The following is a 27098-nucleotide window of genomic DNA, read 5'->3' on the forward strand; positions in this document are numbered from 1 at the left end:
TCCCCCAAAAAAAAAAAAAAAAAAAAAATGCAAGTCAAAACCACAATGAGATAGCATCTCACACCAATCAGAATGGCTATTAGTAAGAAGTCAAAAAATAATAGACATGGTTGAGGTTGTGGAGAAAAGGGAATGTTTATACACTGCTGGTGGGAATGTAAATTAGTTCAGCCACTGTGGAAAGCAGTTTGGCAATTTATCAAAGAACTTCAAACAGAGCTACCATTTCACCCAGCAATCCTATTATTGGGTACATACCCAAAGAAAATCAGTGGTACTACTAAAGACACATGCATACGTATGTTCATTGCAGCACTATTTACAATAACAAAGACATAGAATTAACCTAAATACCCATCAACAGTAGACTGGATAAAGAAAATGGGGCCCATACATACCATGGAATACTATGCAGCCCGTAAAAAGGAGTAAGATCATGTCCTTTGCAGCAACATAGATGGTACTGGAGGCCATTATCCTGAGCAAACACTGGAACAGAAAACCAAATACCACATTTTCTCACTTATAAAAGGGAGCTAAATATTAAATACACATAGACCCAAAGAAAGGAACAACGGACACCAGGGCCTACTGAAGAGTGGAGGGTGGAAGGAGGGTGGAAGGAGGGTGAGGATCAAAAAACTACCTATCAGGTACTATGCCTACTACCTGGATAACAAAATAATCTGTACACCAAACCCCCACAACATGCAATTTACCTACACATGAAATCTGCACATATACCCCTAAACCTAAAATAAAAATAAAAAATAAAATATTTGGCTGAAAAAAATTTAAAGTTAATTTAATTAAATTAAAAATAAAAATACCATTACTTCAACATTTTTTAATTTTGTAATCCATATCACTTACAAGTTGAGACATTTCAAGTGGGTTATATGCTGCATTAGGGCTCTCCCTTGGAAAGTGAGCATTCTGGCTACATCCGTCCCCTGTTCAAAATCCTCTCAGGGCATCTTCCTGTTTTAATTCTCACTTACTAGTAGGATAGTGAGATGGCACATTTTAAGTTCACTATTCATTTGCAGTTCCCCCAGAACCAGAGATCCCTTATTTGGAGATACTATTCATTAGAAGAATTTCTTCTTTCATGGAAAAGCCTGCACCCTTGTCTTTTGGGGGCTGAGTAGAGTGGACCTTTGACCTTTTTCTGGCTACCCTACACCAGCACACCTTTTCTCTTTTAGAGGAATTGCTCTCACATCCTGTATCATGTAAGATTTGGAGGGAGGCAGAGCCCCACCTCTAACTAAGGAAAATGAAGATCTGATTTTCCCTCGTACCCCTCTTGACAGTGCATGATGCAGGCTGATGACCTAGGCTTGGCCAGTAGGTGTTGCAGCCCAGAATTCTAAATCTTCAGACAGAGAACAAAGTCAGAGAGTCAGTTCAGTAATGACCACAGTAGTGGCAGCATCAGCAGACCAGAGCAGCCTCAGAGAGCCTGACAACCAGGGAGCCAGCAGCAGCATCCCGAAAAGACGGGGCTGTGACCATCCACAGTTGTGTTCCCTGAAGTTAACCCTCCTTTGAGTTCCAGCCCATTTTCCAAGCCTAGGATGCCATGCCAGCCTTCCCACTTTCCATTATTCTAGAATAGTTCTGAGACTCTAAAATAAATTCCTTTCTGCTTTAGTAAAATGTGTGTGTGTGTGTGTGTGTGTGTGTGTGTGTGTGTGTGTGTGTGTGTGTGAGAGAGAGAGAGAGAGAGAGAGAGAGAGAGAGAGAGAGACCTAAAATTCCTGGCCACAAGAAAAAATAATCTCAAAGGAACCCCTTATTGACAATATTTCCAGTCAAAATTTTATGAAAAACTAGACAAAGGTGTGACACAACTATACTTTGTTATACATCTTAATCTTCTGCCAAAGTGAATATCATCATTTTTTTTGGAATGTTAGAAATTTTATTATTACTTATTCTTATTAAGTGCCAGCTTAATACTGCAGAAAATTTCAAATCACATACTTTCTTTTCTCCTACCTGAATTCTTGATCAAGAGTTTTTCAAGTAAAGACACGCTCTTCTCTCTTCCGTATAAAAATTATGAAATAAAGGCAAAAGATTGTGTATATCTTGCTGGAAAATGCTGCCCAGGGCTCTGGAGATGGTGGCTGCCCGAGCTCCCTTCACTGTCCGGGTCCTGCAAGACTCTTGTTCATGAACTGTCTCTTCACAAAGCAAGTCTACCACTTGCTGGGTTTATCATTCTGAGGGTCGAAAACTTTCTCATAAAGTCTCAGTCCAGTCTCTTGCCTTAGCTGTTGTAAATCGGCTCTCATCACTTCATCTTCCTGTTTGTTTGCAGATTTGGCATAAATCACAGTAAGTGGAAAACCAGGCTCTCCGGGAAGGGGAAAATTACATTTCTTTCTCACCTTGGCTTTTGGAATTGCACTTTTGGAGTTTCTTCAGACACTCAAAAATGTAGAGAGTTATATATATCAGCTTCATTCTTAATTTCATATTTCTTGAAGAAGACATTGGCCTTGAAGTAATAGATGGCTTCATCCACAATGTCTGTATCTTCTGTCTCTCTGGGGGCAGGTCCTTTGAATTGACTTCTGATAGGTAACAGTGCCATGTTTCCAATGGGTTTGGTGTCAGGATCCATGAGAGAAGAGTGGTAAGCCAGCATCTTGGAGGCGCCCAGGTTTCAAATATCATAATTTTTTTGTTGTTCTTGGGACAGAGCCTCACTCTGTTGCCCAGGCTGGAGTACAGTGGTGTGATCACAGTTCACCGCAGCCTCAACCTCCCGGACTCAAGTGATCCTCCCACCTCAACCTTCCAAGTAGCTGGGACTACAGGCACACACCACTATGCCTGGCTAATGTTTTTAGTTTTTTCTAGAGTTCAGGTCTCACTATATTGCCCAGGCTAGTCTCAAACTCCTGGGCTCCAGTAATCCTCCCACTTGGCCCCCCAAGTGCTAGGATTACAGATATGAGCCGCCACACCCGGCACATAATTTTATTCTTGTTTCTTATTTTAGAAAAAGAAGAAATACAGTCATTCCCTCTTATCTTCAGGGCACGTGTTCAAGGCCACAGTGGATACCTAAAACCAATGATAGGACCAACTTTATACGTAGTGTGTTTTTTCTATACACACATACCAATGATAAAGCATGTGCTAGGTAAGGTCCTATGTCGGTTACCCCGGGGGACAAGCTGACATTGTCTGTCCCCTAGATGCTCTGAGGACAAAACAGCAACAATATATATTCCTGCCAGAGATGTTTAGCCTGGAACTAATAACCTGAAGAAAGCAGCCAGACAAACCCAAATTAAGGAACATTCGGCAAAATGGTTGACCCTCCGGACTCTTCAAAAATGATAGTATCATTAAGACGAAAAATAATCTCAGTTACTAGTCTACATTAAGGGAGCCTAGATACACATGGCAAATAAGTGCAATGCATAATTCCTGGTTGGATTCTGGATCACAAAAAGCTCTAAAGAACATTATTGGAATAATTAGTGAAATTTAATATTAGCTATTATTAAGGACTAGTATTTTGTTAATGTAAAATTTCTTGAGTGATATTTGTATTGTTTGGGAGATTAATGTTGAAATGATTAAAGGTAAAGGGTCACAGGCCAGGTGCAGTGGCTCACGCCTGTATTCTCAACACTTTGGGAGGTTGAGGCAGGTGGATCACCTGAGGTCGGGAGTTTGAGACCAGCCTGGCCAATATGGTGAAACCCTGTCTCCACTAAAAATACAAAAAATTAGTCAGGCCTGGCGGTGGCCACCTGTAATCCTAGCTACTTGGTACACTGAGGCAGAAGAATTGCTTGAACTTGGGAGGCGGAGGTTGCAGGGAATCGAGATCACGCCACTGCACTCCAGCCTGGGCGCAACAGAGCAAGACTCTGTCTCAAAAAAAACAATAAGGCCAGGCCCGGGGGCTCCGCATGCTGCAGCTGCCCCCGGGCGCCCCCGCCGCCGCCCTCGCCGCGGAGCCGCGCGGAGCGGAGCGGGCGAGCTAACCCGAGCCAGCCGGCGGGCGTCCCGGAGGCGGCGGTGCAGGGAGGGGCCCGACGCGCGCACGTGGCCCCGGCGGCCGCCATGGCGGACAGCGGGACAGCGGGGGGCGCGGCGTTGGCGGCCCCGGCGCCTGGGCCGGGCAGTGGCGGCCCAGGACCACGCGTCTACTTTCAGAGTCCCCCCGGGGCCGCAGGAGAAGGCCCGGGCGGCGCGGACGATGAGGGCCCAGTGAGGCGCCAAGGGAAGGTCACCGTCAAGTATGACCGCAAGGAGCTACGGAAGCGCCTCAACCTAGAGGAGTGGATCCTGGAGCAGCTCACGCGCCTTTACGACTGCCAGGAAGAGGAGATCCCAGAACTGGAGATTGACGTGGATGAGCTCCTGGACATGGAGAGTGATGATGCCCGGGCTGCCAGGGTCAAGGAGCTGCTGGTTGACTGTTACAAACCCACAGAGGCCTTCATCTCTGGCCTGCTGGACAAGATCCGGGGCATGCAGAAACTGAGCACACCCCAGAAGAAATGAGGGTCCCCGACCCAGGCGAACGGTGGCTCCCACAGGACAATCGCTGCCCCCAACCTCATAGCAACAGCAATACCAGGGGACCCTGTGGCCAGGCCTGGTGCCATGAGCAGGGCTCCTCGTGCCCCTGGCCCAGGGGTCTTTTCCCCTGCCCCCCTCAGTTTTCCACTTGGGGTTTTTTATTGTTATTAAACTGATGGGACTTTTTGTGTTTTTATATTGACTCTGCGGCGCGGGCCCTTTAATAAAGCTAGGATACGCCTTTGGTGCAAAAAAAAAAAAAAATAAAAAATAAAGTGTCACACTTACAACTCATTCCAAATTCTTCAACAAACCATAGCCTAAGGGAGAGAGAGAGAAAACAAATGTAGCAAAATGTCTATATGAAGGAATTCACTGCCAATCTTTCGCACCTTGTTTCTTATTTCTGCTCTTAACAAATTACCACAAACCTGGTGTCTTAGAACAACACAAATGTATTTTCTTAAAGTTCTAGAAGTCAGAAATTCAAAATGAGCCTTATGGAGCTGAAAGGTGTTGGCAGAGTTTTGTTTCTTCTCAGGGCTCAAAGAAGAATGTTTCCTTTTCCTGATTCAAACACCACTCACACGCCTTAGCTCCTGGCTCCTTCCTCTATCTTCAAAACACATCACTCTAACCTCTGCTCTGATCATCACATTTCCATTTCTGTACCCTCTGCCTGCCTTCTCTCCCCTTGTCTGACCCTTTACCTGCCTTTCAAGGTCTCATGTGATTACACTGGGCCCACCTGTATAATCCAGGACACTCCTCCCAACTCAAGACCCTTAACTATCACTGCTGCAAAGTTCATTTTGCCGTCTAAGATAACACATGCACAGGTTCCAGAAATTAGAATGTGGACATCTTTGGGGAGCCATTATTCTGCCTTCCATACCCTTTTCCGTAGATTTGAACATTTTCAAAGAGGAAGAAAAATAAGGAAAATGCCTAGGAAATTAGGGCAACAATTATAAATTGTTAAAAATTTAGAAACTATAATTACAAACCAAAGAGCTTGAAACAAATTCACTGTTTTCCTGTCCTGACTTTCATTTTTTTTGGCTCATTAACATCAGCTTCCTTAATGCCATCAAAATAAAGTCTGCATTTTCTTTGGCAGCAGTGGGCTTTAAAAACATTTTTAGGCTGGGCGTGGTGGCTCCCACCTGTAATCCCAGCACTTTGGGAGGCTGGGGTGAGGTCAGGAGTTCCAGATCAGCCTGGCCAACGTGGTGAAACCCCATCTCTAATTTAAAAAATACAAAAATGAGCTGGCTGTGGTGGTGCAACAATTTATAATTGTTGCCCTAATTTCCTAGACATTTTCCTTATTTTTCTTCCTCTTTATTTTGAAATCAAAATATAACAATATAAAATAATCAAAATAATGTGGGCTTGTAACTCTTTGTAAAGCTTTGAAGCCCTTCTCAGGAGCTAACCTTGGAGTCCAGGAAGCCTTTCAGGGGAACCAAATGCTAAACAGAGGTTCACAGACGACTCCTGAAACCAGGAATACATCCTCCAATCATGTAGTCCAGTGCGGTTAATGAAAGAAAAAGCACAACTCTTCCTTCAAAAGCCCACTGCTGAGCCAGGCTTGGTGGCTCAGACCTGTACTCCCAGCTGCTCTGAAGGCTGAGGAGGACTTCTTGAGTTCAGGAGTTTGCATCCAGCCTGGGCAAAATAGAAATACCCCATCTCAATTTTTTTACTAATTTTTTTTTTTTAAATTTTTGAGACAGTCTTGCTCTGTTGCCCAGGCTGAAGAGCAATTCACTGCAACCTCTGCTCCAGGTTCAAGCAATTCTCCCTCAAACTCCCAGGCAGCTGGGATTACAGGCACGCACCACTGCCGCCAGCTCATTTTTGTATTTTTTTATTAGAGATGGGGTTTCACCACGTTGACCAGGCTGATCTGGAACTCCTGACCTCACCCCAGCCTCCCAAAGTGCTGGGATCACAGGTGTGAGCCACCACACCCAGCCTAAAAATGTTTTTAAAGCCCACTGCTGCCAAAGAAAATGCAGAGACTTTATTTTGATGGCATTAAGGAAGCTGATGTTTATTAGCCAATAAAAATGAAGGTCAGGACAGGATGGAAAAATGGTGAATTTGTTTCAAGCTCTTTAGTTAAACTGATATGATGTGCATAAAACAACATCTGCACAAAATAGACAACAGTAGTCGTCCTCAGAAAATAACCCTGCAGCGTAAACGCAGGCCTTTCTCACTACAGATGTATTGCTATCATAGGTGGAAACGGACATGTGGACTCTACTTTGGTGAGTAAACTGCTTTTTTAAAAAATCAAAATATATGGGCAGAAGGGTGATTAAAAAAAACTTCAGCCAAATTCATTTTTTTTTTAGACAGTCTCACTCCATTGCCCAGGTTGGAGTGTAGTGGCACAATCTTGGCTCACTGCAACCTCTGCCTCCCAGGTCCAAGCAATTCTCCTGCCTCAGCCTCCCAAATAGCTGGGATTACAGCCACACACCACCATACCTGGCTAATTTTTGTGTTTTTACTAGAGACAGGGGTTCACCATGTTGGCCAGGATAGTCTTGAACTCCTGACCTCAAATCATCCACCCACCTCAGCCTCCCAAAGCACTGGGATTACGAGCATGAGTCACTATGCCCAGCCTCAATTACAAGTTTAATTGAGCAATGAATGGTTCACAAACCAGGCAGCCTCCTGAGGCAGAGTAGGCTCAGAAACTCCAGCGCAGCCACATGGTGGAAGAAGATTTACTGACAGAAAAAGTAAAGTGACACACAGAAAACGGAAGTGAGGTACAGAAAGAGCTGTATTGGCTATAGCTTGGCATTTGCCTTATTTGAACACAGTGTGAACATTTAGCCACATTTGATTGGCCAAAACTTGGTGATTGGCACAAGAGTAGACTACAGTTTGTTTACATTTCCCTTTAGGCTCTAGTTCATGAGGAAACCTTTACGCTGAACTCAAAATACGTATGGAAGCCATTTTAGGCTAAACTTGATTTAACAATTCCCCACTTTTGTTCATCCTCTCAATTTTGAGAGATTTACCAAAACTTTAGTCATTGATGTCACAGTCACCACCACAAAAAGTACTTATTTGGTCTTCAAACCCACTGGGAAACAGTAGAACGTGGGTTTTGCCAGGTGGGAACAAGGACTTTGGGTTTTTTTTTTTTAAGGGTTAGAGTAGAGGGTACTTCCTTAAGCTGGGTTGTCCTGTTTACACGACAAAAAACAAAGCCTGGTCAGCTCTAGGATGTATGTGTTTCCTTGAAGTCTTAATTTGACCGTGTCACATTTAGCACGAGTGACCCCATTTTGGTTTGGTCTTGTCTGTTGGGGCCTAGTGCATGCGCTCAGTCCGAAACAATGGCCTCTCACAATTTTGTTTTAAAATTCTCCCATTTTGCTCCTCACTTAGGTGAGAGTGTGACCAAAACTTAGCATTCTCAGCTGCCATTATTTTGGATTTCCGGTATGAGTGTGCCATTCACAGGTTATGGTGCCCTCATGGTCAACATTTCTTTTTTTTTTTTTTTTTGAGACAGGGTCTCACTCTGTCACCCAGACTGGAGTGCAGTGGAACGATCTCAGCTTACTTCAACCTCCGCCTCCTGGGCTCCAGTGATTCTCCCACTTCTGCCTCCTGAGTAGCTGGGACTACAGGTATGCACCACCACGCCCAGCTAATTTTTGTACTTTTTGTAGAGATGGGATTTCACCATGTTGCCCAGGCTGGTCCCGAACTCCTGGACTCAAGCGATCTGCCTTGGCCTCCCAAAGTGCTGGGATTACAAGCATGCGCAACCATGCCTGGCCCACGGTCACACATTTCTTTCAGCCCTTGTCATTCCAGTTGAAGCAAGACCTTTTGACATTTTAGCGATGGCTGCATGCAAACTTTTAAAATTTTTGAGAGAACACAGCGCACCAGGGAGACTATTATTATAATGATCATAAGGTTGATACCAAGGTTTTGGAGTATGCTCTTTACTCAGACTCCATAAACCAACACCTAAAATCAAATAGATCAATGAATGAGCTAGATATACAGTCTACTTGCTTAACTAAGCAGTCTCTCCCCTTCAACTGAATCTCTGTAATACCCAAGACAAGGTATTTCTCCATAGGCTCAAGTGTCAGCAGCTGCACAGATATTTCTCTGTTTAGTCAGTAAGTAATCTAGAGCAATTCTATTATTTAGCATAACTTTCATAAGATAATTTAAAGTCTGTTGGGCCATCATATCCGTTACAGTAGAATCTGCCATAGAGCCTATCATGAAGGATACATTTCTAATCAATGCCTCTTTTACTCCAAACCATGGAAAAAAGACCTAACGATGATGGCCATCTAGAAGAATGAGGACCTCCTGGCAATGTTCTCTTTAACCCATGATGTAGGTTAAGAGGTATGAACCAATGTTCTCTTTCTGACTGATTATGAAGCAAGATATCTACCATTAAAATTTCTCACCTACAGCTGGGTGCAGTGGCTCACACTTGTAATCCCAGAACTTAAGGAGGCCAAGGCAGGTGGATCACAAGGTCAGGAGTCTGAGACCAGCCTGTCTAATATGGTGAAACCCTGCTTCTACTAAAAAATACAAAAAGTAGCCAGGCATGGTGGCGCACACCTGTAGTCCCAGCTACTTGGGAGGCTGAGGCAGGAGAATCGCTTGAACTCAGGAGGCAGAAGTTGCAGTGAGCTGAGATTGTACCACTGCACTGCAACCTGGGTGACAGAGTAAGACTCTGTCTCAAAAAAAAAAAAAAAAAAAAATTCTCACCTACATTGGGTCTTCATCTTCCATCTATCAAGGTATAAGGTCATCCATGTATAAGGCTCGCTACAAAATCCTTCACAAATAAAAGTATATCCCATGAATGTACACAACAGACCCTCTTTTTTTTCCTCTTTACTTTTTTTTTTTTTTTTTTTTTTTTTGAGACAGAGTCTTACTCTGTCACCCAGACTGGAATGTAATAGCGCAATCTGGGCTCACTGCAAACTCTGCCTCCCCAATTGAACTGATTCTCCTGCCTCAGCCTCCTGAGTAGCTGGGACTACAGGCATGTGCTACAACACCTGGCTAATTCTTGTATTTCTAGAAGAGACAGGGGTTTCACCGTGTTGGCAAGGCTAGTCTTGAACTCCTCACCTCAAGTGATCTGCCCGCCTCAGCCTCCAAAGTGCTGGGATTACAGGCATGAGCCACCATGTCCAGCTGCTCTTTTCACTTCTGTTGTTCATAGAGGCATAAGCAAGGGCGAAAAGAATTCAAAGAGTCTCTTGACAGTAGAGAAGTCTTAATGTGTGATCTTGGGAAAAAGCTGTTCACATCAAGGATGCCATCTTCTTCTGGGGAGAAACTTCCCTGATTGGCTTTACCTTAAGGGTTCCAATGGCGATACAGTTCCAAGAGTGTGGAGGGACCCTTCTCAGTTGTGAGATTATGAACCCAAGATTCAAAGTCCCCAAGTTTTGCTGCAGTGTAGATGGCAAGGGCAGTCTTTCTCTGATGTTCTCAAAAGAGCCAGTCTTCAGGTTTTAGATTGTGAAGGGGTTGATTGTCCTCATGAAAAGTTTTTTTTACCTGTGGCATAATAAGCTATGTTATAACATCAGTCCTCTTGCATGGGACAGCTCTTATACAACCAGGAAACATGCATTGAAAATGATAATTAATCACTTCTGTCTATAAATGTTTAAATGGCCCATCAGGTAGCGGAATGTACTTGAAGCGTTGATTGTCTTCCCAGGAATATGGGTTGGACAAACCAAACATTAGTCATAAACTATTTTAGTAATTTAGAAGTCACCACACCAATATATATTTAATTTGGATCATTTTATCTCTTCCATAATGAGTCATAGAATGAAGAGCTTTTAATAACAAAAGCTTTAAGGACTCAGAAAGGACAAGGCAGCCATCCCACTTCTCCATGAGTCCATGCTTAACTGGACTTATATCTTCTCGAATACTAGTTGTTTCTCCAATTTAGGGGCATAGCACTGACAACTGATAGGTTATCATAAGTAATTTGACTTAGGCCATAGAATTCATACAAATTATATATTTAAACAATTTCAGTATTGGCAGATTTAGCATGAAAATCTGACAAAGTGGTCAGGCGTGGTGGCTCATGCCTGTAATCCTAGCACTTTGGGAGGCCAAGGAGGGTGGATCACCTGAGATCAGGAGTTCGAGACCAGCCAGGCCAACATGGTGAAACCCTGTCTCTACTAAAAATAAAAAATTAGCCAGATGGTGTCATGTACCTTAGTCCCAGCTACTCAGGAGGCTGAGGCAGAAGAATTGCTTGAACCCAGAAGGCAGAGGTTGCAGTGAGCTTCAAGATTACACCATTTTACTCCAGCCTGGACGACAAAGTGAGAATCTGTCCCAAAAAAGGAAGGAAGGCAGGGAGGAAGGGAGGAGGGGAAGAGGGGAAGAGGGGAGGAGGGAGGGAGGGAGGGAAGGAGGGAAGGAAGGAAGGAGGGAAAGAGGGAAAGAAAAAAAGAAAATCTGAGCCGGGCGCGGTGGCTCACGCCTGTAATCCTAGCACTTTGGGAGGCCAAGGCGGGTGGATCATGAGGTCAAGAGATCGAGACCATACTGGTCAACATGGTGAAACCCCGTCTCTACTAAAAATACAGAAAATTAGCTGGGCATGGTGGTGTGTGCCTGTAATCCCAGCTACTCAGGAGGCTGAGGCAGGAGAATTGCCTGAACCTAGGAGGCAGAGGTTGCGGTGAGCCGAGATGGCGCCATTGCACTCCAGCCTGGGTAACAAGAGCAAAACCCCCCCTAAAAAAAAAAAAAAAAAAGAAAATCTGACAAAGAATTCCCTTAGTATTCAATTAATTTTTGTTCTACTTGGGTTAGCAGTTTTATAAACCAGTCTTTTCATTAAAGTCCCAGGAATTCTTACTCAGTCCAAATGGTATGATTCTAAAGTGATCAGAAACCTGTATTCAAGAGTGCTTTTCAGGGTCCTTTCCATCCTTTCACAAACCTCCTAAAAGACACCATATTCTAGGATTTTGCGTGCTTGTGAAGCTTTCAGAAACTACATCAGAATTAGGCAATTAACTGTGGAAATGACTAAGTTGTCACAGTTAAAGACAAAATTGAAAAGAAAATTTGGCTATCTGTGGTCTATAATAACTTAATATAATAACCATAATTATTATTGATAGCATATACTCAGACATATTAGAATTTTATAAATCCCATATGATTTGGGAACATGTATGAATAACATTCACTAAAATATAACCTGAAGAAGGATAGACACTATTTCTTGTTCTCACAATGCTTTCTATGTAACTTAACATGTCAGATAATTCTGTTTTCCTTTCTTTTGAATGCTTCAGTGTCCTCTGTAGCATCCCAAAGTTAGAGATTAAAAAAGACTTAATTTTGAAGCTAAAATTTGATTTGGGGAAGCCTGTCATATATGTTAAAGTCTTAAAATACTTGATTTTATAAAATAGAATGGTGTGCACCTGTAATCCCAGCTACTCCGGAGGCTGAGGCAGGAGAATCACTTGAACTCAGGAGGCAGAGGTTGCGGTGAGCCGAGATCGTGCCATTGCACTCTAGCCTGGGCAACAAGAGCAAAACTCTGTCTTAAAAAAAAAAGAAAAAAAAGTAAGGACATGAGATTTGGGAGGATCCAGGGGCAGAATGATGTGGTTTGGCTGTGTCCCCACCCAAATCTTATCTTGAATCGTAGCTCCCATAATTCCCACTTGTTGTGGGAGGGACTCAGTGGGAGATAATTGAATTATAAGAGGTGTTTCCCTCCACACTGTTCTCATGGTAGTGAATATGTCTCACAAGATCTGATGGTTGTATAAGGGGAAACCCTATTGCTTCATTCTCATTCTCTCTTGCTCGCCACCATATAACAGGTGGCTTTTCCCTTCTGCCATGTGAGGCTTCCCCAGCCATGTGGAACTGTGAGTCAATTAAACCTCTTTTTCTTTGTAAATTAACCAGTTTTGAGTGAGTCTTTATCAGCAGCATGAAAATGGACTAATTTTTCTGACAAAATATTTAAGTACTTATTATTTTAAGCCAATTAATCAGAACTTTTTCATATCAACATCCCACACAAGACTTAAATATATAGACAGAAAAGGATCCAGCAGTTGTAAGATTATTCATTAGCCAGTTTTATTTATTTATTTATTATTATTTTTTTATTTATTTTTTTTTTTTTGAGACAGAGTTTCGCTCTTGTTACCCAGGCTGGAGTGCAATGGTGCGATCTCGGCTCACTGCAACCTCTGCCTCCTGGGTTCAAGCAATTCTCCTGCCTCAGCCTCCCGAGCAGCTGGGACTACAGGCACGCACCACCATGCCCAGCTAATTTTTGTATTTTTAGTAGAGATGGGGTTTCACCTTGTTGACCAGGATGGTCTCGATCTCTTGACCTCATGATCCACCCGCCTCGGCCTCCCAAAGTGCTGGGATCACAGGCGTGAGCCACCGCGCCTGGCCCCTCATTAGCCAGTTTTTAAGATTCTTAAGGCCTGGCGTGGTGGCTCATGCCTGTAATCCAAGCACTTTGGAGGCCAAGGCGGGTGGATCACCTGAGGTCGGGAGTTCAAGACCAGCCTGACCAACATGGTGAAACCTCGTCTTTAAAAAAAAATTAAAATTAAAATTAAAAAAAATTAAAAGATTCTTATCTGGATTACCAGATTCAGGGTGGAGTCCTTTGTGGAACAAGGCTAGGAAAACTTGCAGTTTCTAGAGCCTAATAAAAAGGCACAACTGGAAAGCAAACAGATCTCCAAAAATTCTGGATTCCCAAAAGAGAAATGCTATGGAACAAGACAGTACAATGATTTTACTGTACATTTCATTGCAAAGCAACCCAAAGCCAATCAATGTATTTTTGATCTCCCCATCCCCTGTGGGAGTCTCATCTCTCAGTGGGGGGTAGGATGACACCCAACTAGGTGTGGAGCCTATGACAGCAGGCTCCTAGGCTAGTGTATTTGGACATACTAGAATATCCAAAAGTAGGTTTAGCCTTAGATTTTGAGAGGGATAGTAGGATTTGGCTGTGTCCCCACCCAAATATCATCTTGAATTCCCAGATGCTGTGGAAGGGACCTGGTGGGAGGTAACTGAATCGTAGGGACAGGTCTTTCCCATGCTGCTCTCGTGATAGTGAATAAGTCTCATGAGATCTGATGGTTTGATAAAGGAAAAGCTGTTTCCCTTGGCTCTCATTCTCTCTTTGCCTGCTGCCATCCACATAAGATGTGACTTGTTCTTCCTTGCCTTCCACTGTGATTGTGAGGCCTCCACAGCCATGTGGAACTGTAAGTCCAATAAACCTCCTTCTTTTGTAAATGCCCCAATCTCAGATATGTCTTTATCGGCAGCATAAAAATGGATTAATACAAGGAATTTATCTGTTTTCAATTCCTGGGGTTTCATGAGGAAAACAGGTTTTTTACAAAATGGGGTCTGTGGCACTGCCTCTGTTTTTCCCAAGGAGTCTGGGCTGTTAGAAATTATTTTAGGTCTGGCTGAGTGTGGTGGCGCATGCCTGTAATCCTAGCACTTCAAGAGGCCAAAGCGGGTAGATCCACTGAGATCAGGAGTTCGAGATCAGCCTGACCAACATGGTGAAACCTCATCTCTACCAAGTACAAAAAATGACCTAGGTGTGGTGGTGCATGCCTGTAGTCCCAGCTACCTGGGAGGCTGAGGTAGGAGAATCGAGAATCGTTTGAACCTGGGAGGTGGAGGTTGCAGTGAGCCAAGATCACGCCACTGCACTCCAGCCTGGGCAACAAGAGTGAAACCTCATCTCAAAAAAGAAAAAGAAGAAAAGAAGTTTTCTTGAGTCCTCTCATGCGTGCATCAAGAATGGCAAGAAGACAAAATGGAGAAAAACAATTCAGTTGACTGAAAAGATAAAAATCTTTTTTTCCCAGAAAAACAAGATCCAAAAAAAAAAAAAAACCCCATAAAGGCCTTGTCAATATACTTATAGCTTGAATATCTGCTTTTAATTAAGTTGACTCTGAACCAAATATCTTACTACAAAACTCTAGCCAGAACAAGCAGCAAATATTTCTTACCTTTGAACTTTCCTAAAGGCAACCTTCTAAGTGCTCAGAGAAAGGAAAATTCAAGACAGGAAGTCAGAAGTTGTTCATGGAGGGAAAGAGAATCAGTAAATGGTAAAAGTCACACAGACATCAATTCAGAAAGTGTTACAGTGGGTAGCTAGTTAGGTATGAGCAGGGCAGGAGAGGGCTCCCCACACACAGACACACACACACACACACACACACACACACACACACACACACACACACACACACACACGGAGTGTTGGGCGACCATCAGGAGGTTGTTAACTGCTTTTTAAAGCAGTCATTGGTCATAGCTGGTGCCAGGGAATGGCCGTCTCCTAAAATTTAGAAAACACCTGAAACTGATCAGCAGCTTCCCAATAAGATCTCAGTGGGGAGAAGTAACGCAAGATCTCGGAAGTATCCCAGCGTATAAAACCCCAAGTCAAGAGGTCAAGCTGCACACTTGGTCTCTCAAGTCATCCGCTTGGCTTATACTTCCAAGTGTACTTTCCTTACTGCCCTAAAGCTTTTTATAAACTTTTACTCCTGCACTAAAACTTGCCTCAGTCTCTCCTTCTGCCTTATGGCCCTCAGTTGAATTATTTCTTCTGAGGAGGCAAGAATTGAAGTTGCTGCAGACCCGTATGGATAACTACCACTGGCAACAAAAGTACTCATTCCTAAGCCAGGAATTGGACCCTGGCCACCACTGTGAGAAGACCGAGCCTTATCACAGCATTGAGCAGTTTCTATTTCTCTTCCCAGAAGGAGTCAAGAGCAGTCAATTTTGAACTTCAAATGGCTTTTTCTTTTTTTGAGACAGAGTTTCACTCTTGTTGCCCAGGCTGGAGTGCAATGGCACGAACTCGGCTCACCGCAACTTCCACCTCCTGGGTTCAAGCGATTCTCCTGCCTCAGCCTCCCAAGTAGCTGGGATTACAGGCATGCACCACCATGCTCAGCTAATTTTGTATTTTTAGTAGAGACAGGGTTTCTCCATGTTGGTCAGGCTGGTCTCGAACTCCTGACCTCGGGTGATCCACCCGCCTCGGCCTCCCAAAGTGCTGGGATTAGAGGCGTGAGCCACCACGCCCGGCTCAAATGGCTTTTAACTGCTCAAAATAATTTTTATAGCTAACTGTGACATGAACTCCAAAATTCCTGTTCCCTGGATGGTGGAGACCAAGAGAAAGTATCGCTATGTGGTCAGGCTCCCACGGACATTAAACAAGAAGAGAGGGAAACCTCATCCAGCTTTCTCTGTTTCAGGGATCTTCAGCAAAGTTTGCAACTGACACGTTTGCCAGAATGGCTTGAACAGTGAGCTTAAGGGGGTCCTAGGCCTACATTCTATTTTATTGTACCCCTTTTTATGACAGAACAGTGCAGAAAGACAAACTTGTAGGACAAAGTACACCAGATTTGCTACAGCTTAAGACTAGCCTCATGAATCCTTTTACTTATTAATTAAAACTTTGCAGGCCGGGCATGATGGCTCACACCTGTAACGTCAGCACTTTGGGAGGCCGAGGCGGGCAGATTACCTGAGGTCAGGAGTTTGAGACTAGCCTGGCAAACATAGTAAAACCTCATCTCTACTAAAAATACAAAAATTGGGCTGGGTATGGTGGCTCACATCTGTAATCCCAGCACCTTTAGGAAGCTGAGGCAGGCAGATCACTTGAGGACAGGAGTTTGAGACCAGCCTGGCCAACATGATGAGACCCTGTCTCTACTAAAACTGCAAAAATTAGCCAGGCAGGGTGGTGTGCGCCTGTAATCCTAGCTACTCGGGAGGTTGAGGCAGGAGAATCGCTTGAACCTGGGAGGTGGAGGTTGCAGTGAGCTGAGATTGTGCCACTGCACTCCAGCCTGGGCAACCAGAAAAGCAAAGGGATAAAACACAAAAATCCCTGCAAATTTCCAAAAGCAAATTTTACACCCCCTGCAATACTGCCATTTACTACCTGTTTCTTTCTGATCTAGTCAGATGTAAGAGGCCTCTAACTAGATCCAAGCCAGTTAATCAGTTCATTACTGAATCCAATCTTGTCCTGGACCCAGTTTAGTTTCTGTCACGATTTCCAAACCAAGTTTAAATAAGAAATTTGCTCAACAAAACTCAGACAGCTCAAAATACAAATCCATGGTGCTTCAGAATCTGAGCGATAACTTACCCATGATCTTTGCTTGGTCACTCAGCGCTCCTGGGGGTTGTGAGAAGGTCTACTTCAGATCACACTTCTGACACCATCCGATAAAAGAAAAACTTCAGCCAAGTTAAATCTAAAAGACTTTAATTGAGCAGTGAATAATTCATGAATCGGGCAACCTTCTGAGCCAGAGTAGGCTCAGAGACTCCAGCACAGCCATGTAGTGGAAGATTTATGGACAGAAAAAGTAAAGTAACATATGGAAAATGAAAGTGAGGTACAGAAACAGCTGCATTAGTTACAGCTTGGCATTTGCCTGATTTGAACATTTGGCCACATTTGATTGGCCCAAACTTGGTGATTGGCAGAAGAGGAGACTACAGTTTGTTTATACTTCCATTTAGGTTATAGTTCACAATGAACAGAGAAACCTTAGGCCAAATTTAAAATATGTAAGGAGGCAGCTGTAGGCTAAACTTGATTCAACAAGGGAGAAAATTTAAGATTATGTCACACAAAGAGAAAGAAGGGCCTGGACACCTATAGTCCCAACACTCTGGGAGGCCAAGGCAGGAGGATTGTTTGATCCCAGGAGTTTGAGACCAATCTGAGCAACATAGGGAAAACTCATCTCTACAAACAAAAAAATTTTTTAATAAAATTTTTTAGGCCTGATGAAGTGGCTCACACCTGTAATCCTAGCACTTTGGGAGGCCGAGGCGGTGGACCAACTGAGGTCAGGAGTTTGAGACCAGCCTGGCTAACATGGTCAAGCTCCATCTCTACCAAAAATACAAAAATCAGGCCAGGCATGGTGGCTCACATCTTTAATCCCAGCACTTTGGGAGGCTGAGGCAGGCAAATCACCTGAGGTCAGGAGTTTGAGGCCAGCCTGACCAACACGGTGAAACCCGGTCTCTACTAAATACAAAAAATTAGCTGGGAGTGGTGTCACATGCCTGTAATCCCGGCTGCTTGGGAGGCTGAGGCAGGAGAATAGCTTGAACCCGGGAAGCAGAGGTTGCAGTGAGCCAAGATCGTGTCATTGTACTCCAGCCTGGGCAACAAGAGCAAAACTCTGCCTCAAAAAAAAAAAAAAAAAAAAAAAAAAAGATATCACTTAACAATAGGAGCAGGTGAATGAGTAAAAGCACCCCTTGATGCCTCTCTCTCGCTCACATACCTCATCCAATCAGTCAGCCTCAGCTTCCAAATAATCTAACCTGACCACCATTCACACCTCCTGGCTATCACCTTCATCTAAGCCACTAGCATCACCTGGCTGGCTGCACATCTCCTCTTTGGTCTTTCTGCTTCTGCCCTTGGCAGTCTTTAAAATATCCTCAACATAGCCGAAGTCATCCTGGTAAATCAGGCTACTCCCCTACTCAGACCCCTCTGAAGGCTTGTAGTCCTGCCCAGAAGGTCCACAATATCCTCCACAATCTGCCCCCATCTTACCTTTCTGCTGTCATGACCCGCTGTTCTCCTCCGTACTTATTCAGCTTCTGCCAGCCAAACCCCGTCACGACTCCTGAACACAGTGGAGACGCTCCCACCACAAGATCTTGGCAGTTGCGGTCCTCTCTGCCTGGTACATCGTGGCTCAATCCCTCACCTTCTTCAGACCTTTCCTCGATGTCACCTTCTCACTGAAGCCTTCTCTAAAGATCTATTAAAATTGTAAACCGCCACCACCCTCAATGTATCTATGTTCCCACTCAACTTTCTTTTTCCACTTTTCAAAGCTTCACGTTCTAGGCTGGGTGTGGTGGCTCACAGCTGTAATCCCAGCATTTTGGGAGGCTGAAGCAGGAGGATCATTTCAACCCAAGAGTTCCAGAACAGCCTGGGCAACATAAAGAGACCTGGTTTAAAAAAAAAAAAATGGCTGGGCACGGTGGCTCATGCCTGTAATCCCAGCGCTTTGGGAGGCCGAGGCGGGTGGATCACGAGGTCAAGAGATCGAGACCATCCTGGTCAACATGGTGAAACCCCGTCTCTACTAAAAATACAAAAAATTAGCTGGACATGGTGGCGCGTGCCTATAATCCCAGCTACTCAGGAGGCTGAGGCAGGAGAATTGCGTGAACCCAGGAGGCGGAGGTTGCGGTGAGCCGAGATCACACCATTGCACTCCAGCCTGGGTAACGAGCGAAACTCCATCTCAAAAAAAAAAAAAGAGAGACCTGGTTTAAAAAAAAAAAAATGGCCGGGCACGGTGGCTCATGCCTGTAATCCCAGCACTTTGGGAGGCTGAGGCGGGCGGATCATGTGGTCAAGAGATGGAGACCATCCTGACCAACATGTTGAAACTCTGTCTCTAAAAAAAAAAAAAATTTTTTTAATTAAAAAAAACTTGACATTCCATTATTTATTTTTTATTGCATATCATATGCTTCCTGGTGCCAGAGTACAATCTCCAGAAAGGCAGAAATGTTTACCTGACTTGTTACCATATCCCCAACATCTAGCATATGTTCTGGCATATAATAGGCTCTCAATTAATGCTTGTAAAGAAATGAACACACAAATTAGTGAATAGAAAACATTCATGAAGGCTGCTGTTCTAGAGTAGCCACTAAAAGGACAGGAAAAAAGTATGTAATTTTTCAAACTAGTAGAGAGAAAAAAAACCAATAAGGCACAATTGTATAGTTTCCTAGGGTTGCCATAACAAATTTTCATAACCTAGGTTTCATAACCTAGAGAGTAATTTTAAGGAATTACACTCTTTCAGAACTTAGAAGTCCAAAATTAAGGCATCAGCCTGGTTATGCTCTACCCAAAGACTCTGCAGGACGATCTTCTCTTGCCTCTTCCAGCTTCAGGTGGAAAGCAATCCTTGGTTTGTTTTTGTGTTTGTTTTTTGTTTTTGATAGAAACAGGGTTTCACTATGTTTTTTGCCAAGGCTAGTCTCAGACCCCTGGACTCAAGCAGTCCTCCCACCTCACCCTCCAAAAGTACTGGGATTATAGGCGTGAGGCACCATGCCTGGCCAATCCTCGGTGTTTCTTGATTTGTGGCCACATAACTCCACTCTCTGCCTCCCGCTTCATATGGCTGCCTTCCCTCTGTGTGTGTGTCTGTGTCTGCCTCTCTTCTCTTCGTATAAGGGTATCAGTCGTACTGGATTGAGGGCACACATTATCACTTAGCTAATTTTTGTACTTCTTGTAAAGATTAAGTTTTGTCATGTTGCTCAGGCTGGTCTCAAACTCCTGACCCTGGGCAATCCACCTGCCTCAGCCTCCCAAAGTGCTGGGATTACAGGCATGAGCCACCATCCCTGGCTCAGAATGTCTTTTTATTTTTCAAATTTTTATATCTTTTGGCTAATCTTCTCTGTATTATTCTAATTTTAGTATATGTGTTGCTGAAGTGAACACTTATTTTTGTTCCGTGGGTTCTTCCTAGCCACTGTACAAGCCCAGAATATCTGAGGTGGAATTCACTAGAACCATAGGTATTCTTTTAAAATATCCCTCAACACATTAGCCAGTTTGTAAAAAGAATTAAAAGAAATATAGAGTTACAGATTGATGTAATTTATTCTCCCCTCCTCCTTGTTAGAATGCCAGTTTTTCTGTCTCCAAATAGCCAGGGTTAGAAGGTGGGTTCTCATCCCCACACTGCAGAGATCTCTCTCATCTATAGAACAAGAGTACAGCGGCCTCCGTTATCTGCTGACTGCAGCTGCCCTTAACGTGAGCTCCATATCCATTCCAGTCAAAGGCAGAGAAGTCCCCACACTGACGGGGATTGCCGTCTGGGAAGAACCCTCCTCCACCGATGCAGTGCTGGGAAACAGAAAGAAGAGACACCGTGAGGGATTTGATTGGCTGCTGACACCAGTGAGCCCAAGGCTGGTCTTGAATGCCAGACCTCAAGTGATCCACCCGCCCTGGCCTCCCAAATTGCTGGGATTACAGACATGAGCCACCGCACCCGGCCCTGTGCATGTATTTTAAAGAAGCAATGCATGCAGGAACATTCACAAACATGCACTAATAGACAGTCTAAGGAGCAAGGAGCAAGTGGAGAAGGTTGTCAAGGAAAAGGGCATAAAGACACATACTCTAGTCCACCCCCAGTGCCCACATGACCAGCATCCTCTGAATTCTAATCTACGAGTCCCTCCATGAGCACATAGCCGCCTCATCTTAGCTGGATAATGCACAAGCTGATAGGTGAGGCAGGGAAGTGAAGATGCAGCTGTGAGTTCAGACTGTGCAGTTGGGGAGGGGAGGGGGCCCTAACTGAATGCCCTGGTTCTTGATGGTTCTGATGCTGTCTACCTCCAGCCCCCTCAAATACAGTCTCCAACCACTACAGCTATGGTGCTCCCTCCTACAAGACTGGAAGAACAATAAAAATATAAAATTTCTAAAAGTTAAGATTAATATTGGAGAATATTTTCATGACCTCAGTGTAAGGAGGTATGTCTTACAGAAAACACAAAAAGTACTAACCATAAATGAAAACTTTGAGACGGGCGCAGTGGCTCACGCCCGTAATCCCAGCACTTTGGGAGGCCGAGGCGAGTGGATTACCTGAGGTCAGCAGTTCGAGACCAGTCTGACCAACATGGTGAACCCCCATCTCAATAAAAAAATAAATAAATAAATAAAATTTTGATAAACTGAATTTCATTAAATTAATTATAATCGGCCAGGCACGGTGGCTCACGCCTGTAATCCCAGCACTTTGAGAGGCTGAGGTGGGCAGATCATGAGGTCAGGAGATCAAGACCATCCTGGCTAACATGGTGAAACCCTGTCTCTACTAAAAATACAAAAAATTAGCCGGGCATGATGGCACGTGCCTGTAGCGCCAGCTACTCGAGAGGCTGAGGCAGGAGAATCGCTTGAACTGGGGAGGTGGAGGTTGCAGTGAGCTGAGATTGCACCACTGCACTCCAGCCTGGGCGACAGAGCAAGAATCCATCTCAAAAAATAAATAAATAAATTATACTCAACTTCTGGCATCTACTACTCCAAACTTTGAAACACTTCATTTTTGTTAAAAATCAGGACTCTTCGGATGGGCGCGGTGGCTCAAGCCTGTAATCCCAGCACTTTGGGAGGCCGAGGTGGGTGGATCACGAGGTCAAGAGATCGAGACCATCCTGGTCAACATGGTGAAACCCCGTCTCTACTAAAAATACAAAAAATTAGCTGGGCATGGTGGTGCGTGCCTGTAATCCCAGCTACTCAGGAGGCTGAGGCAGGAGAATTGCCTGAACCCAGGAGGCGGAGGTTGCGGTGAGCCGAGATCGCGCCATTGCACTCCAGCCTGGGTAACGTGAGTGAAACTCCATCTCAAAAAAAAAAAAAAAAAAAAAATCAGGACTCTTCAAAGAAAAAATGAAAAATATATTCATAAGACATCATCAAGAGAGTAATGAGAGTAAACAATAATGAGACTAAGCAAGTAACCACAGAGACACACACTGCTACACACCACACAGGTGCACGCACATGCACACACATGCAAACACATGGGCCACTGATCTCCCCAAAAACTCACATGTTCAGTGTTACAGCCAGTAACTCTAACCCCAGCACAAAGGGCATTGGCTGCTCTTTCATTGTTAAAAACCCTGAACTGGACGAATCCTGCAACAAATTCCACTGAAAGAGAAGAGGTGAAGAAAGGGCCAAGTATTCAAAGGAGGAACTAGAAGCAGCTTCCCATTGTCCAGTCCAGGGATTCCCTAAGCCAAAAGCTGAGGCTACAGCTAATCACTGCAGGCTGCAGGGGTTCAGCTCAGCATCCCTATGGCAAGTGGCTGGTGCTCTTCAGTCCTAAACTTATCCCCAAGGAAACCTCTTTTCATCTGGGGCAAGAGGACAAAGGCTGGGGCTCACAAAAGGTCCTTTGTCTGCCTACAGCTTACAGGAGAAGCTAGACTCTACAGAAAGATTACCAAAAAGATCTGAGAAGGCCCAGCAGGAATAAGCAATGATCGGATGTGGCTGCCTGTTGCTGTTTACACACTTCTCATCCAATTACCATGGGTTGATTTTCATGACTGTCACCTGCTTTCATCAGAATATCAAAGGACAACAGTGGAGTTTTTCATCCACAACTTAACTTCCGTGGCCTTATTATACTGAAAACCGTCTTTTGTAAGATAATTAATAGTTAGCCCTCATAACAAAAGTAAATCTCTCTCACCACTCTGCTAGTGGGTCTTTCCGGTGAACCTCAGTGTTCACCTTCTCTTAACTCATAAGAGGCTATACAAGGTGATGAGAAGCCTGGGATTACGTCCTGTGAAATAGGGGTAACAGCAATTCTAACTTCAAAGTTTTCTCATGATAATTAAATGACACAAAATCATCTTAAGTTCCCAGAAAATAGTCTGGTACATTTTAAGTGCTCAGTAAATCAGAGCAATTATTAATTGTTGCTATCTGCCACCCTTCTCCAAGAGAACAAGGAAATATTTATGATGGACTAGGGAGCAAACACTCACGTTGACCATATGGTGAGTAATAAGATGCAGTCTTCTTAGCATCACCAAAGTCATAGACCACAGGTATGGCTGGGCCATTGTCATTCCAACAGTTCCCTAATCCGTATTTCACTGGGTATTTCTGCAGAGACCAAGGAGAGAGGTTTTGTGAGGGCATTAGAGATGCTGCCATAGTGGGGGGAGGGGGGTTTCAAGTTAACTGCCATTAACCAAATCAATCATAATCATAGTGACTCCTGCCGGGCCTGGTGGCTCATGCCTGTAATCCCAGCACTTTGGGAGGCCAAGGCAAGTGGAGCACCTAAGGTCAGGAGTTCAAGACCAGCCTGGCCAACATGGTAAAACCCTGTCTCTACTAAAAATAAAAAATTAGCTGGCTGTGATGTCACACGCCTGTAGTCCCAGCTACTCAGGAGGCTGAGGCAGAATTGCTTGAACCCAGGAGGCAGAGGTTGCGCTGAGCTGAGATCACGTCACTGCACTCCAGCCTTAGAGACAGAGTGAGACTCCGTCTCAGTAAAAAACAATAATGATAGTGACTCCTTTTCCCTATCTCCCCAACAGCCCCAAGCCCCTCGTCCCTGTCTCTTTCTCCCTATGCTCTCCTGTCCCACGGGCCTCTTCCTTGCCTGGCTTAGAGTTCCTGAGAAGGTGGACATGAGTTTGCAGTGAACCAAAGGAAACGGAAACAGCCAACCACTCGGCAGTGATGTGGAACCACAGAACGGATCTGTCCCCTACCCCAGACACTTGGCTCTCTGGTCACCAAAGAGAGTGCCCCCAGCCAGCAGCCCTGTGTACCTGGTAGAGGCCAAACAGATTATGTCCCAGGCTCTGGAAGAAGCCAGTGTTGGTGCGGTACCTCAGCAGGGCTCTGTTTCTCCAGTGCTGTATGGGGGACTTGTTGGGCACATGCCAGATGCCCAGGTCCTTGGCCTGGATGTCATAGTAGCCGGGGTTCTGGAAAGCAACAGACACTGAGTCTGATGGGGCCACGAGGTCCCAGGAGGTAAAAGGCCCACACGTGCAGCCTCAGCTGGGCTGAGAGCTCTGGACTCCAGGTGGGCAGATGGCCAGACACGCTCAGACACCCCACTCCCAACAGATGATCCCACCACCACCCAGGCCCTAACGGCCTTGTTGGGAGGAAGCTGGGATTCAAGACATGTATTTCTCTCTTCTTTTCCAGCCCTCCCCCACATCCCACCTTCCAGCCCTCCCCCACATCCCACCTTCCAGCCCTCCCTCCTGCAGGCCTGTGGCCAGCCTCACCCCACTCCTCACCCTCACCCAAGCAGGTGGGAGGTGGCACCAACCTTGTAGTCATCGCTCGTGGCCGCCTCTGCAGACCCAAAGGTGTTGTAGTTGGCCCAGTTGCCGTCCCCCTCTGGGTAGTCTGCTTTGTTGCCCTGCTGACTGGACCAGCGATCGCCCACCGTGCACTTCCCACGCATGTCATTCTCGTGCACGCTGGCCACCAGGGTCCAGCCGCCACCCCCAGAGGTCATGTCACAGAAGGTCTGGTAGACAGCACCATTCTTGGTGCGGAGAAAATACAGGCCATCTGTAGAGAGAATCATCCCAGAACCTCCCTGTCTATAGCTCAGGGTCCATCTCAGCCCCATGAATAGAAAAGCCCTAGGAAGTCAAAAGTACACTCTGAAGGCTCCAACACGTACTTGGAAGATGATGCTCCATGCATCTTGTGTTCTGCTCACCTAGGAGCAGAGGCACTGACTGCCTTGGCTTCACACTGTCCTCTCAGAGTTGTAGAGCAAATAGCCTTCGAAGAGAGACAGATGGATCTCCCTCTCGACAGTGCCACCCTGTGGCCAGGAGAGGCCAGAAATCAGCACACAGCCGCATCTGAGTCTGCGACAGGATGGGACCTCTCTGCAGCTCAGAGCAAAGGTTGTGCCTATTATGTAAGAGTCAGCTTCCCCAAGCTCAGAGCTCCCCTCCTGTTCACTAGCTTGCAGCAGACTGGCTCCTCTGTGGCATCCCGATGACTTTGCACATTCGCGCATAGGCCACATAGGGACAGCTTACCTAAGCCTTGCCGGAAAGCCTGTGATCTCCCTGAAACATGGAAAGGTGGGAAGCTTGAGAGGAACTGCAACGAGGTCACTTCTCACCCGCTCCCTATCTTCGTGGAAGCTGTCATGAGACGGCTGTCATGACTGTGTCGTCACCTCCCGGGTTCTGAGGAGGTATATGAGGCTTTTTGCCTCGCTCGCCCCCACGCCGCAAGGTACACAGGCTATGAAACAGCTATGGCAGCATGGACTGGCTCCTCAGCCACTGCCCATGTTGTGTTGTCACCTCCTTCTTTTCCGTGCCGTCTTGTGGGACAACGAATGGGAGAGGCTGACACTTTTGCCGATCTTGAATTTGCTTTCTATGTGAGTAATAAACACTCTGGCTCTAAAAAGGCCTTGTCGTTTCTTTGCCAGCCAAATTTGTCAGTCTGCTTGACAAACCCACTACTTGTGCAGATGTCACCTGGCGCAGTACACGAAAATGCTGATGCTCTGGCTACTGCTATTCCTGTGATTAATAAAGCTCTTTGTCTCTGGCTCGGGAGTTTCAGGTTTTCTGCCAGCCTCTATAGACCCGGGGCAAGTAGGGGCAAAAGATTCATTGCAGTTCTTGCCGCCACGCTAAGCATCGCCAGGAACACTGCACTCTCTGTGTTCAGAAGATCATGTGACTGAAATGGGACACAAAAGCCTCAAAATTCACACTAGAAACTTCCTTGAGTAGGAGCTGGGGGCAGAACAGGCTCCACATGGGTATGTCCCTGCTGATTTCTAGGAGTGGGCTCTGTTGACCTAAAAAGTGGCATCAAAGAGAGAATGCTGAGTTGGTTCGTTACTCACCACCTGCTCTATGGCAACGTTCCTTGATTTCCTTGCAGCTTCTAGGCAGGGAAGAAAAGGAGGAGGCACAGGTTCCATCCATCCTCGAGAGCATCTCAAGAGAAGAGGCCACTGCTAAAAGATGTGAGAGTGATTCTCATTACAAGTCTGATGACTGATGCTGGGAGCGGTGGTTCATGCTTGTAATCCCAGCACTTTGGAAGGCTGAGGCAGGCGGATCATGAGGTTAGGAGATAGAGACCATCCTGGACAACATGGTGAAACCTCCTCTCTATTAAAAATACAAACAATTAGCCAGGCGTGGTGGCACACACCCGTAGTCCCAGCTACTCGGGAGGCTAGGGCAGGAGAATCACCTGAACTTGGGAGGCGGAGGTTGCAGTGAGCCAAGATGGTACCACTGCACTCCAGCCTGGGTGACAGAGCTAGATGCCATCTCACAAAACAAAACAAAAATTCTGACCACTGAGACCATCTTTCCTGGCCAACCTCTGCCTCTGTATCAACTCATCACTCTGCTCTGAAGTCCCAGGAGGTCAGGGATTCTCTATGCTAAGATCATCTGATCCAACAGCTGGTATAGCTGAAACACCAGGAATCTTCCACTTGACTACCTTTAGTTAAATCCCTACTGTGTAAACTACCTAGACACTGGGCAAAGACAACTGGACACATTTCTTCAAGAAACTACATTCTACAGGGAAGGTGCACATGGAAAGGGACCCAAATGAGATGGGGGGGCAGACCCACCTATGGGGCGAGCCCTGGGAACTTGCTTGGGAAGAGACCAGCTGTAACTCAGCAGGCTGATTTTGATGGGAGAATGGGAGCCAGCTATAAAACAGAAAGGAAAGGGGAGAGTGCACCCCAGGAAGAGAAGAAAGCCCATGAGATGGCCTGAAGTGATAG

The 27098-nt window shown here is 45.3% G+C and overlaps 2 protein-coding genes and 1 pseudogene across 2 annotated transcripts; 1 reads left to right on the top strand and 2 right to left on the bottom strand.

Moving 5' to 3' along the window:
- Positions 1-2059: 2059 nt before the first annotated feature.
- LOC116538496 lies at positions 2060-2675 on the bottom strand (annotated as a pseudogene).
- A 1256-nt stretch (positions 2676-3931) lies between these two features.
- LOC116538499 (protein phosphatase 1 regulatory subunit 14B) lies at positions 3932-4797 on the top strand. Its single transcript, XM_032260947.1, has one exon. It carries the CDS (start codon positions 4096-4098, stop codon positions 4537-4539), a length of 444 nt encoding a protein of 147 aa, XP_032116838.1. The 5' UTR covers positions 3932-4095; the 3' UTR covers positions 4540-4797.
- A 15559-nt stretch (positions 4798-20356) lies between these two features.
- On the bottom strand, positions 20357-26299 carry LOC116538492 (intelectin-2). The gene is made up of 6 exons (XM_032260936.1): positions 26190-26299; positions 24627-24874; positions 24112-24270; positions 23311-23431; positions 22359-22462; positions 20357-20629 (listed from the first exon to the last, which is right to left on the bottom strand). The coding sequence occupies exons 1-6, from the start codon at positions 26281-26283 to the stop codon at positions 20477-20479; spliced, it is 879 nt and encodes a 292-aa protein (XP_032116827.1). The 5' UTR covers positions 26284-26299; the 3' UTR covers positions 20357-20476.
- Between the last annotated feature and the right edge of the window lie 799 nt (positions 26300-27098).

The sequence above is a fragment of the Sapajus apella genome, unplaced genomic scaffold, assembly GCF_009761245.1.
Source record: "Sapajus apella isolate SASKATOON/1434 unplaced genomic scaffold, GSC_monkey_1.0 scaffold119, whole genome shotgun sequence".
NCBI classification, from domain to species: domain Eukaryota; kingdom Metazoa; phylum Chordata; class Mammalia; order Primates; family Cebidae; genus Sapajus; species Sapajus apella.